The following is a 13161-nucleotide window of genomic DNA, read 5'->3' as shown; positions in this document are numbered from 1 at the left end:
ACGACTGTGCGCGTAACAATGGCCGTTTCAAAGTATCCTAGAATGCTTACTGCATGTGCAGTTGTTGAGTGCCCACAACGCCAAAATTATTCCTTCTGCAAATCGGCGATGGGCCCACTACACCTCCGTACGGCAACACGAACCTACACAGCTGTTCACTTTCTTGAGGCTTTTGCTGATGATGGTGATTAATTGTGCGTGAACGCTTTGTAATGGGTGGGCCTTTAAAACACGCACTCGATGTGCAATTCACATGTTTTGGCGCCTGGCGTGAGTCTACGCTTCTGCCAACCAATATTGCAAGCGTTAACGAGACTCCTTCCACTACATGCCATCCATAGGGTGTTTTATTTTATCCCAAGCAGTTTCAATAACCTGCGTGGCTGTGTGGTGGAACCCTTGCTTGCCACGCAGACAGCCTGGGTTCGATTCTCACTCGAACCCAGAAATTTTTATTATTTATTTTATTTGCATTTTTAAAAATTTTTCGGTCACGGACAACATGATTTTCACGCAACAGCGTTAATCTTTTCAGCCCTGAATTTTTTTAATGGGTAGATATTTTTTTCTTGTGGATATTTATTTTTTATCACCTCAAGAGCACGAAAATAATCTTTTCTGAGCATCCCATCAGTGTATGAGAAAAATAGCGATATGTCCTTAATATAGGACACCAGGGCTTAGTGGTTGTGAAGGGAAATATGTGAATTTCGATATTGCTATTTATTTTACTGTGTTTACACCTGAAATTGTTGTGAAGCTAGCATGCCAGCAACCATATATGAGCTACTGCGTCTCAAAGGTCCAAAAACAAGTTTTTGCACTCGTGACACAGTGCTCTTCAATGCACTTGAATGGCCAATATCTAATTATTGGACGCCTTGTAAGATCTAAAATCATAATAAGTTGCCTAATCCTCCTTTGGTGCGCCGCAATTATTGCTGGCCGTTCCTGCATGGGTAAGCTGACAGAACTGCACTTCATCCTCGTTATCTTCAAGCCCTCTCATGCACAATTATTACACTGCAGCAAACATATTCGGATCAATTATGTACAATCTCGCTGTTGGGACCCCCTTGCAAATTAGAAAGAAATGCAGGCTGATTTCCCGAGGAGAATAGCAAGAAATTGGAAGCAGACACACGCGCTACGGCTCGGGTCATCATGCAGTGCATTCAAAGATCTCACAACCACTAAGCCCTGGTGCCCTATATTTAGGACATGAAGATTATTCATTGCAGCGCCCTAAGCGGAAACGTTAGGGAAGGCCCCTTTTGTAAATATGCCGTCAAGCACTTTAGAAACAACAGAGAAAATTACGATAGCTACAGAGAAAATAGTTATTCAGTAAAATGTCATCAAATATTTGCTTGCGGCGTTTGTCGTCTTTTTCTCCTTCCGCCATCTTGTTTTCGACATTGCAGACTTCCGAAGAAGATGATGATACAAAAACTACTACCTATGTTTGCACAGGTGTATTGAGGATACCACAGACACATTTTAGAATTTTTTAGTAATTTATGTCACAATTTATAGCAATTTTTCCTCGTGTCCTTTTTAGAGGACGCAAGGGCCGAAAGGGTTAAAGAGGTTGTTCCGAAGAAATTCTGCTGTCAGCGTCGGTGTCGGTTTCGTTGGGTGTGAGCGAAAAATCATCTCGCCCGAGACCACGGAAAAAGAATAGACAGGAGGCGAAACTCGGCTGCTTTCCGCGCCGCGATAGTGTCACGCCGGAGAGCGGCGACGAATTAGGGTGCCTTGATGCGCGCGCATCGAGGCACTCTACGACGAATTAAAGCCCCTATACCTTTGGAAAAGTACAGCTTTCTCTTGATCTACGCCGCTTCCTCCTCTCCACGCCTCTCATAGGGCGGCTGCAGTCACGTGGTAGCGCGCGCCATGTTGAACGCTCCAACGTGCCATGTGCTGTGTGTTCGCCCCATGTGAAGCGCACGAAGTGTGAAGTGCAGGTGTGCGTCTCGCTCGTTTTGTCGCGATGCCGGGTTGCTGTGCGTTTGGCTGCCATAACCGTGACACCCAAGGAAAAAAGCTTTCTGCCATGCCTCGCGGAAAGAGAATGCAGGTCGTCGCAAAGTCTGGCTCCTCAGAATAGGTCGAGCAAACTTCGAGCCGAGATCGGCGCGGCTTTGTGAAGTATGTGCTCGTGCGTTTTAACTCTTGACAGGCGTCTTGCTTTGGCGTGTGACATATGTGGTGTATTACTTAATGTCACGTGAAATTTTGTGTAATTTGTCATGCACCAAGACAGTCACTTGCTCGAGCTAGTGACTGTCTTGAACACCAGGTGGTCGAAATTTCCAGAGCCCTCAACTACGGCGTGCCTCATAGTCATATCGCGGTTTTGGCGCGTAAAACCTCACATATTAACTCTGAAAGAACGAGTGTCGTGCACTGCAACCCTAGTTGTGTTCCACACATTCTACTAACCTTTTACTGGGATCTGCGGACGGAAGGGCGAAGGCAGAGCGAGCGTCGGAATGAAAGTGCGATAGCAGAAAAAAAAAAAAACCTAGCGCGCAGAATCTATCGGAAGCCGTGCATTTACGTGCAGCTCCTCCATCATACTGTCTAATTTGGCGAACCACTTCTGGGTGACAGTCAGAACTTTCTGCAAATTCGGAACATGAGCGGGGCTTTAGTTGAGCGGACCGCGGCTCATCAGCCTGCGTGTCATCATGAATTATCGCGTCACACATTTAGCGCCTAAGTTTCAAAACGCTAGAAATGGCATATATCACATGTGCTGTACTTTTGCAAAATATCTCGCATTGCAAAAAAAAATACGGCAATAAAAACATGTTTCAGAAAGGTATGCTCGTTGAGTGGGATCTTTAATCGACCTGCAGCCGCTGAAGATGTCCGTTTGAAATTCGACACTTCAATAGAATGGGTGGGTTAATGTCGTTGGCTTTAGCATACTGGTTTTAAATCTTCATTTATTGGTTTAACAACTTCATTTATATTCAGTTAACATACAAGCGTCATGCATACGACAATGGGTGCAAGCTGCTCCGCACAGGCCAAACGTCCCAGAACGGCGTACTGCGAGCACACGTCATTGGGCAGGCAAAGGAGGTAATAATAATGCCTCTGGTTTTACGAGCCAAAACCGCGATATGATTACGAGGCACACCGTAGTGTAGGGCTCCGGCAATTTTGACCGTCTGGTGTTCTTTAACGTGCACTGGCATCGCACTGTGCGCGCGGCCTCTAGCATTTGACCTCTCTCGAATTGCGACCGCCGTGGCCGGGACCGAACACGCGACCTTCGGATCAGCAGGCGAGCGCCGAAACCGCTACATCACCGCGGCGGGCAGGCCGAGGAGAAGTAACATATGTGAAATGTCATGAAGTTTTGATTGAACACCTTCATGGGAATTACAGGCATTGCTGTAGTTATATATGACAGAAATAGTTTGTACGCACGGGAACTATTCCTTCCCAAACGGCGTGGCTTGACATCACAGCTGCCATGTAAATATTGCTTACCGATGCAATAAATAGCGCGTCGTGTTTACAGAATTTTATGTCAACCTTTTTTAAGTAAACCCAGTTACCGATATCCGCGCCAGATACACAGGAAAACGCTACGCTCTGAAAAGAACCGTAAACGTCGTGCAATTTCCTACAAATTGTACATGGCTTGCAGCAGCTCTTCTGGCGCGCTATAAGGGAGTTGGATGGTGCGCACAGCCACACGAACTGAGAAAATGAACGCAGAATTAAAGAGAATCATTACACACAGCCGTATCCGAGACATGGCACGCGGCCACGGCTGGACTAGAAAAGCTGTGGCTAAAGTGGCAGCGCCAGCGCGCAACCGGCCTGAAAGCTTCACGCGTCCACCTGGCGCGTTCGAGGGGGCGCCGCCGTCGCACGCGAAAGACGTGCAGAAGAGGGGAGAGCAGATGGCGGTACTTTTACGAAGTATAGGGGCTTTACGACGAATGTCGTGACAGCGCCACCTGCAGAACCGCGGCCGAACTGCCGCGCCGGAGCGGCAGACGCGGGAGGCGTAGAGACCGCTCTTGTCGTCTGCTTGCGCGCCGCTGCTCGGCGCTTGAGCGCCGCCCTTCCATTAGGTAACTACTGAAACACGACGCCCGACGCTACACGAGACGGAAAATGTTACGGCGACTTTTCGCTAAGCTCGCTGGAGCGCTGTGGCAGGGCGAAAACCGACCGCGACAACTTCACGAAGCTGTCCACAATTATTAGAGTGGTTCGTTTAATTTTTTCACCTTCGCATGCTTTAGCAAACATATCATGTGTGTGAAAGTGGCGCGAAATATACGCTAATGAAGAAAAAAAAACGTGAGTAACGAAGTTTCTTGCATACTTAAACGAAAAAGCAATTCTAACGTGTTGACGCTCTTCAGGCAAGTGTGTTATTTTGAAACTTCGTGATAACGGTTCTTCAATGTCGAGGTTCAAGAAAGCAATATAAAAAGCTGCGAGCGACACTTCATTCTCGATGGAGCTTACCTGCAAGTTTGAATCAGTTTGGAGGTTGTTACGATGTTTGCCGACGACTTCTGAGTCGTAACGTGCACTCTCCACCTTCGCTCGTTTGGCGCTGCTTTTATCGGTAATTTCAGGGATCTTCTGGCCGGTTCTTGGTTTCTTTGTTCGGCACAAGTCAGGTGAAACCTCCTAAAAAATGCCAGGTGCCACTTCGAAGGAGCCACTTTGGCTGGTCGAGGATACCTGAGCAACCGAGCTTAGCGTAGTATTACACCTGCTCATCATTCTTCTGCGAAAGTTCTTTTCGTCGACCAAGTCGCTTGCTGTCAGTTCTCGATCCTTCCTTCCACCCTCTCGGCCATTCTTGCATGCGCTCATGGCCAGATGGAGCATTCAAAGTTCGAACGTTTTCGGCGCAGGACTTGTAAACTTATTGAAAGTTGGGGGCGAGCCATCTACGCCTCATTGTCGATTATTAGCAAATGGTTACAATGCTAACACTTACATCGTAGAGTAGCAGTATCGAAACTGGCGTACTTACGAAGTATTGGTTTTCACTGCTCGAAGCGAGCGGCAGACGTTGCTCTGCTGTTTCGTCGGTTCACGTCTGCCCGAACGTGCTCCGGAAATGTACGCTTTCTTTCTGCTCGCAATAGTTCTCTGTCGCAGTTATCGACATTATTTTATGGTGCATGCTAATGAGATAGAAGAAATGCTTGTGTTTTGTTAAATCGAAGAACTTGCGTGATTTATGTCGAACATATGCGTGATTTCCGGCACGCGCCGCACTACGAATGCAGATCGTCTGCTTTTTGAAGTTTCCCAGTTTCTTTCGTTTTGGCCTGAAAAGCATCTGATCTAAAACACAAATAATAAAACATATTGCCACTAAGATGCTCTACACGCGCCTTATTTCCTGCTGGCGAAATTTTACACGCTTGCGAAAAACTTTGATGGCTGCGTCCCGTAGAGTAGTGCAGTCGGCCAGTGGCAGACGTAGGAGACAAGACACCCGGGCGCCGTCGGAGACCGCGGGCGCGCGCACTCTCTTACCGCGGGGGAAAACATGTTGTTCCTAGCGTCACCGCAAGGCGCGCTGCGCGCACGTACGCCAACCTCCTCTCCCAGGGTGACGTTATTGCGGCGCACGCTTGCGCTGGCTCCGGCTCGGAGTTTCCCCTCCTGTCTTTCTTTCTCCGTGCCCGGGACCGAAAAATTCATGAAGATGCAAATACAATATATAATAAAAATATTGGGTCCGAGTGAGAATCGAACCCAGGCCGTCTGCGTGACAAGCGGGTGCTCTACCACACAGCCACGCCTCCGCTTGGAACTGCGCTTAAAGTAACTTTCATGCTTCAGAAACATACACGTCCTGTATACATGTGTCACAGTACTAGATGTAATATCGGAGAAAAAATTGGGGGGGGGGGGGGGGAGGCGCTTTAGCTTCGCGTTTAAGAGTTGAACACAATAGCAATATCCGGCCCCATCCTCATTGTGCTCTGTTTCGCTTGTCATTATGTTCAGTCGCCCGGTCTCTCTCTCACTCACTCACTCACTCACTCACACACACACACACACACACACACACACACACACACACACACACACACACACACACACACACACACACACACACACACACACACACACACACACAAACGGCCGAATTTAACGCGAACACGAAACGTTGTTTCTAAACTTTGTTCTGCTGGTTTAAAATGCATTACTGTGAATTACATCCTTCAGGAGGGTTTCGCCTTGGCCTTGTTGGTGATTCGTCTTGATGGGAACCGATGCGTAGAAAAGACAGGGTCACAAGGAGGAACATAGATGGACAGACGAAGCGCCAACTACATTGAACTGCATATGCAAACTGCACTGAAGGGGTTGTGTATCGCATTCCGCTGAGATGTAACCGCGTGTATATTGGTCAAACAGGTCGCTGCACAAACGACCGCCTCTGCGAGCATGCGTACAACGTGACAAACAAAACAGCGGGATGGCTGGCCATTCATCGCGAAAAATCTGGTTGCAAACCTGATTATAAAAGTTGCACTGTAATTGCAAAGAGCAAAAGGGAAACAAAACGCCTAATCATTGAAGCTCACGATATCTCATGTCTCAAAGACAAATGCATCAGCGTGCCACCTATCTCTTTATCAGCCAAAGAAATAGCATATCTCACTGGTACTGCACGTGTGTGTTAGATTGTCTTTGCTTCGTATTGCAAAATGAGTGTTGTTTTTTTGGCATATATAAGGTGACATTTCCTGCCAATAAACTGTTGTTAGTTTGCGCTTCGTCTGTCCATCTATGTTCCTTCTTGTGTCCCTGTCTTTTGTGCGCATCGGTTCCCATCAAGGTGAATTACATCCATGCTTCTTTATGCCGTCCTCAAACAAAAAAAATGTGAAAAAATGGCAAACACGGCCCAAATAAAAAAAGTTTGCTACGTTTGATGCGCCTTGGCGCCTTTCCTATTTGAGAAAGAAACTTCTAAACAGTCGAATAGTCACAAACGAGTGCGTCAATAAAGCGCACGCGCGGCCACTTTAAAATGGCAGCGAGACAGAACGGCGCCAGCCGCTCGTCCAAGAAGCGCGACAAAAAAAAAAAAAACAAGTATTCAAAGATGCCGGCGGGGCGCTCCCCGTCACCCACTCGAGCCAGATGTAGAAAACCAGATTAAACGCCCGGCAAAGCCTGGAACGTTCTAGAGGGAAAGCATGACGCGACGCCGAGTGACGTCACCGCGAGTAGAACCGGCGAGAGAAATCTCCCACTTTCCTTAGCCTTGGCTGTGCTATACGCCGAAGAACCCTCCCGACGCTTCTACAACCCGGGGGAGAAAGATTGGATTGGATTGGAACAAACTTTATTTGTGCCTGCAGTTGGGCGCTCGCGCGCCCCGACGAGGGCCTACGTCGTCTTCGGGGTTGCCGTTACTCGGCGCGGGTCTCCGCTCGCCGTTGCCGGCTCGCTGGGTCCCTGCCTTTCGAGCGCCCCGAGGACCTGCTGGACGGCCCAGAGCTGTTGATCCAGGTCGTAGCTCTTCGCGGCTTCCTCGAGCCGCGACGGGATCGTTCTTGATCTCGCTTCCTCTGGGTGTTTGATGCAGTCCCACAAGATGTGCGTGTGATCCGCCGTCTCCCTCCGGCAGACCTTGCACTTGTCGGTCGGGTATGTCTCGGGGTACATGCGATGCATCAGTCCCGGACTCGGTAGCGATCCGGTCTGGAGCTGTCTCAATAGTACCGCCTCCGCTCGACTCAACCGCGGGTGCGGGAGTGGGAAAGTCCTGCGAGCCATGCGGTAGGCTTTTGTGATGTCGTTATAGTCCGTCATGCGGTCCTTGGCTCCGAACCACGTCTGACGGTCTGTCGCCGGGGCGCGGTTAGTTAGCGCTCGCGCCGCTGCGTGTGCCGTCTCGTTGTGATTGGCATTGCGTTCCGACGCGTCACCCGCGTGCGCCGGGAACCACTTAATTCTTACTTTTCTGTCTTGCAGTTTGGCCGCACGCAATACTCGTTCGGCCTCTCTACATACTTGGCCTTTGGCGAAGTTTCGCACCGCCTGTCTCGAGTCACTTAGCACGGTGTGGCAGTCTGGGTCGATGATGGCCAGGGCGATGGCCACCTCCTCCGCTTGTTCCGCTCCAATGCTCTTCACGCTCGCTGCCGTCCTTGTTGCGCCGGTCGACGCCTCGATGACGACCGCTGCGAAAGCGTTCTGTTGGTATTCGGCCGCGTCCACATATCGCGCGTGCTCGTCGTTGGCGTGTAGGTCGATGAGAGCCTTGGCCCTCGCCGCTCTTCTTCCCTTGTTGTAGTCGGGATTCATGTTCTTGGGTATGGGGTCGGTTCTGGTTTGGCGTCGGACCTCTTTGGGGACGGGGAGCTTCGTCTCCGCTTCGTTCGAGTGTCCTATTCCCAGGTCATCCAGTATTTTCCTCCCGGCATTGGTCGTGGACAGCCGCTCCAGTTGAGCGCTCCGTTGTGCTTCGGCTATTTCTTCGAGCGTGTTGTGTATCCCGAGTTGTAAGAGGCGGGTCGTGCTCGTGGACTCAAACAGGCCCAACGCCGTTTTGTACGCTCTTCTGATGATGGCATTGATTTTGTTGCGTTCGTGTTGCAGCCATCTGTGGTAGGCTGCGACGTAAGTGACGTGGCTGATGATAAAGGATTGTACGAGCCTGATTAGGCTCTCCTCTCTCATGCCTGCTTTCCGGGACGTGACTCGTTTGAGGAGTCGCGTCGCGTTGGCCGCCTTCGCTGTAAGACGGGCGATGATGTCGCCGTTTCTTCCGTGCTTCTCGATGACCATGCCTAGGATCCTGATTTTACCGACCTCGGGGATAACGTTGCCGGATTTGGTTATGATTCGGATCTTTTCGTATTCGCGTTTTTTGGTCTTGCCTCTGACGTTGTTGGTAGGTGGGAGTATTAGGAGCTCCGATTTGCTCGGCGAACATATCAGTCCGGTGCCCTCCAACCGGTCTTCTATCGCGTCGACGGCGGTTTGCAGCGCGCACTCAATGTGGGCGTCGCTGCCACCGGTCACCCACAGCGTGATATCGTCCGCGTATATGGTGTGCCTGACGTGTTCGACATCCGCGAGCTTCTCTGCCACTCCGATCATTACCAGGTTGAACAGCATCGGCGAGATGACCGACCCCTGCGGTGTGCCAGTGCTCCCGAGCTTCTTCTCTTGCGTCTGTAGGTCGCCTGCTCGCAGCTCGGCGGTCCTGTCCGTGAGGAAGTCCTTAATGTAGTTGTAGGATCTCTCACCCATGTTGAGATTTGAGACTTGGGACAGGATCGCCGAGTGTTTCACCTTGTCGAAGGCGCTCTGCAGGTCGAGCCCCAGGATTGCCTTGTTGTCGCGTGCGCTGCCATCGCCGTCGATGATTTGGTATTTGAGCTGCAGCATCGCGTCCTGCGTGCTCAGGTGCTGTCTGAAGCCGATTACCGTGGCCGGGTACAGCCCTTCTCGTTCCAGGTAATCTTGCCACCTGTTGAGCAGGACGTGCTCCAGCACCTTGCCCACGCAGGACGTGAGCGAGATGGGCCGGAGGTTGTCCGTGTCCGGTGGCTTCCCCGGCTTGGGAATCAGAATGGTCTTGGCTGTCTTCCACTGCTTCGGCAGCTCGCCCGCTTTCCAGCACTTGTTGAAGTACTTTGCTAGGTTCTCAATGGAGCCGTCGTCGAGGTTCTTCAGCGCCTTGTTCGTGACGAGGTCCGGGCCGGCCGCCGACCGGCTGTTGAGGCCGTGCAGGGCCGCGCGGACTTCCTCGACGTCAATATCGCGATCGAGGTTCGCGTTGGGTTGGCCGCCGTACGGCGCGTGTTGTTCGGTGGGTGTAGTTGGCAGATATTTGTCGTTGATACGCCTGGTGACTTCATCGGCGCCGTGTACCGAGACCGCCCGATGTATGAGCTTGGCGAGTCTGTCCCTTTGGTGTGACTTGGTCTTGGTTTCGTCGAGCAGATGCCGCAGCAGGTTCCACGTCTTCCCGCTGTGCATCTGCCCGTCTGCTGCGTTGCAGATCTCGTTCCACTGTTGCGCGCATAGCACGCGGCAGTGATCTTCGATTGCTCGGTTGAGCTCCGCCACCTGCTTTCTGAGTCTGCGGTTGAGCCGTTGTTTCTTCCATCGATTGAGTATCGACTGTTTGGCCTCGATGAGATGCGCTAGCCGGCTGTCTACTTTGTCTATCTCCGCGTCCGTTTTAATTTCTTTCGTCGCGTCGCGTACGTTCTTGGTGATTTCGGCCGTCCACGAGTCTATGTCTTCGATCTCGTCGTCACCGTCTTCCCTCTGGTTTCTGGTGTGTCGGAAGGCATCCCAGTCTATCCATCTGTGTGTTCTGTTGCTGGTGTCGTTGTGTTCTGGTATGCCGATTTCCACGATGGTGTGGTCACTGCCGAGGTCGGCCCCCGTGTTTCTCCAGGTGATCGCGCCCCGGACGTCGTTCTTGACGAACGTGAGGTCCGGAGTGGTGTCGCGGGACACGGAGTTACCGATTCTCGTCGGATGCGTCGGGTCCGTGATGAGGGTGAACTCGAGTTCCGTGGCGTCTTGGTACAGGTCGCGGCCCTTTGCTGTGTACTTGTTGTAGCCCCAGGCTGGGTTCATCGCGTTGAAGTCACCGCACGCGATCAGCGTGTTGCGGCCCGCCGCGGTGCTGGCTCTGTGCAGTAGTGTCTTGAATCTCTCTTTTCTCTTCGATGGGTTGCTGTAGACGTTCAGCAGAAATATGCTTCCTTTTCTCTTCTTGCCCGGGATGATTTCGGTGAGTGTGTGCTCGATCTTGATAGTGTTGTGGAGCTCGTGTTCGACGAACGTGAGTCCCTTCCTGACCAGGGTGCACAGGCCTCTGCCGTCGGGTGGGCCCTTGTGCACTCTGTAGCCGGGGAGTGACGGTGCGTCGGTGAGTGTCTCTTGTAGTAGTATCACGTCCGGCTTGCGCGCGGCGCGTGCAATGTGCTGCTGGATGACTGCCTTCTTCCTTCCGAAGCCGCGACAGTTCCACTGCCACACAGTTACGCCTGTTGCTGCTGCTGCGTTGGCGGCCATAATTGCGTTGGCGCGTATGCGGTTCCTTGGTTGGGTGGATGTAGCGCGAAAATGGGCGCAAACGTCGGGTGGCTCACGATCGGCTGTAGGGTCCTTTCGATGTAGGCGAATCTGTTTATGTTCTCAGCTTGGTAGTTATCCACTGTTTGTTTCATTGCTGTCACTGCTGCGATGTTCGCCGTGAGTAGCTCTTCGAGTTTGGTGAATCTCGCTTCGAATTTGGCTTCGAGGTTCTCGTTGCGGTCGTTTTCTTTTTGCTTGCGCGGGGCCTCGATGGCTCGCTTCTTCTGTGCCGGTTCCTCTACGGCTGCCTCCTGGTTCTTCGTGCTTGTTTCCTCTGTCTCTCTTGAGCTTGGCGTGGGTCTCTGTGGAGACTCGTTGTTGCATAGCAGCAGCTTACGGATCTCAGCAATCTCTCTCGAGAGGTTGTTAATAGTTGTTCGCAGCGCCGCGTTTTCTTGCCTTAAGGTCTCGTTGGCTTCTCGCACCTTGTTCATATCGTCTTTCTTCGCGGCTTCCGTGATTTTCTGCGCGCTCCTTGTATTGTTCCCTTTCGCTGCGTCGACCCAGCCTACTCGTTCATGTGATGGTGACCTTTTCTTGCTGCTGTCTCTGGATTTTGGCGCGCGATTCTTCGATGGAGTCCTTGACTTTTGCACAGCTGACGGCTTGTCGAGTGGCGGGAAATCGCTTTCCGGCAGCAGCTGGAGTTCGGCCTGTCGCCGTACCCATTGTCGCTTGCGCACAACGTAAGGCATCTTGTATTTTGCCTTGCACGTTCGGTCTCCGGTCGAGTGTTCGCCCCCGCACAGCTTACATTTTGGGGTACAGCTATGGTCTTCCTTGGGGTTCGCGAGCCCGCAGGCCAGGCACGTCTTGATTGTGGGTGTCGGGCACACGTCCTTACGGTGTCCCACTCGGCCGCACTGGTGGCAAACGTCGATCTGTTTCCTGTAGAGGTGGCAAGGTATCAGGGTGACTCCGTATCGGACGAAGTTCGGTACCTTGGGTCCCTGGAACACCACGATCGCGGAGGTCGTGCTGCCGATCCTCTTTGCGCCCACTGCTAGTGGGTTCCTCTCGTTGACAATATTTCTATCGAGCTCTTCGGCGTTCGCGTCGGTGGGGATGCCTTTGATGACGCCTTTTACGGTGTCGTGAGGTGCCGTGCGATATGCGCTGACTTCGTAGAGTTTGCCTTGAATAGAGATTTCATGGATTGTAGCGTACCTTGCTGCGTTGTTTTCGTTCGGTGTACTGACGACCATAATATTCTGTTGCGTGTTGGGGCAGATGGTGTCCGCCGCGCTTTCCTCGCTCGTGATCTTGGCCGCGGCGAGTATGGCCGTGGCGACGGTGGTGGTGCCGGTCTTGACGATGTCCAGTCCCCCTCTGGGTCTGACGACTATCTTGCTCTCTTCCAGCGGCATGGCTGGCATGCGTGCGGCCTTGATGACCGAGGCTCTCACGTTTTTGTTGAATTTCGATTTCGGGCTTGCTTGACTCCCGCCGGATCCGTCGGGCATGCCACTGGCGGGGGCCCGCCGGCGCAGCCTCGACATACGCTCCCCCGCGAGCGTCCATCCGGCCTCGTTGTGGTACTCCTCTGGTGTTATTTCTTCTCCTTGAACTTGAACGCGCATTTCGTTGTCCACGATCACTGTTGTCCGAGCGGACGCCTCCATCTCAGAGCTGACGAGCGGCCGCCACCGAGCAGTACGGCAGACGGCGACCGGCGCGACGGTGCCAGGCCTAGCGCCCGCGGAGCACGCCTAGGCCTAGCAGTCCTTCGCACGGCGGCGGTAGAAGAAGTCCCGAAATTTGACAAAAAAAGCGTACCTCAGGGGTCAGCTGGTATCAGTCGATGCCTCTCGTCATCACGGACACATTGGTGGAGGAAAAAATTTTGGTTCGAGGTACTTGGCACTGCGTAATTGGTCAGCAACGGCGGAGCCGATGCAAACACGTCTGCTCGCCTCGGCGATCGCAGCGCCCTCCTCCGGGGGAGAAAGAATAAAAGCGTGCTCCGACGGGTCAGTGAGGCGGTCGGTCCGGAGATGGTGAAGTTATGATGAGTGTGGCTCCGCCAGCCAA

General features: G+C 52.2%; 1 protein-coding gene across 1 annotated transcript; it reads right to left on the bottom strand.

Annotated features, from left to right (window-relative positions):
• Nucleotides 1-7368: 7368 nt before the first annotated feature.
• On the bottom strand, nucleotides 7369-12713 carry LOC119391804 (uncharacterized). Its single transcript, XM_049415402.1, has 2 exons — nucleotides 11131-12713; nucleotides 7369-11092 (listed from the first exon to the last, which is right to left on the bottom strand). The coding sequence occupies exons 1-2, from the start codon at nucleotides 12708-12710 to the stop codon at nucleotides 7411-7413; spliced, it is 5262 nt and encodes a 1753-aa protein (XP_049271359.1). The 5' UTR covers nucleotides 12711-12713; the 3' UTR covers nucleotides 7369-7410.
• Between the last annotated feature and the right edge of the window lie 448 nt (nucleotides 12714-13161).

The sequence above is a fragment of the Rhipicephalus sanguineus genome, chromosome 4 (genome assembly GCF_013339695.2).
Source record: "Rhipicephalus sanguineus isolate Rsan-2018 chromosome 4, BIME_Rsan_1.4, whole genome shotgun sequence".
Lineage (NCBI taxonomy): Eukaryota > Metazoa > Arthropoda > Arachnida > Ixodida > Ixodidae > Rhipicephalus > Rhipicephalus sanguineus.
Note: the sequence above shows the minus strand (reverse complement) of the source record. Positions and strands in the feature narration are given on the sequence as shown.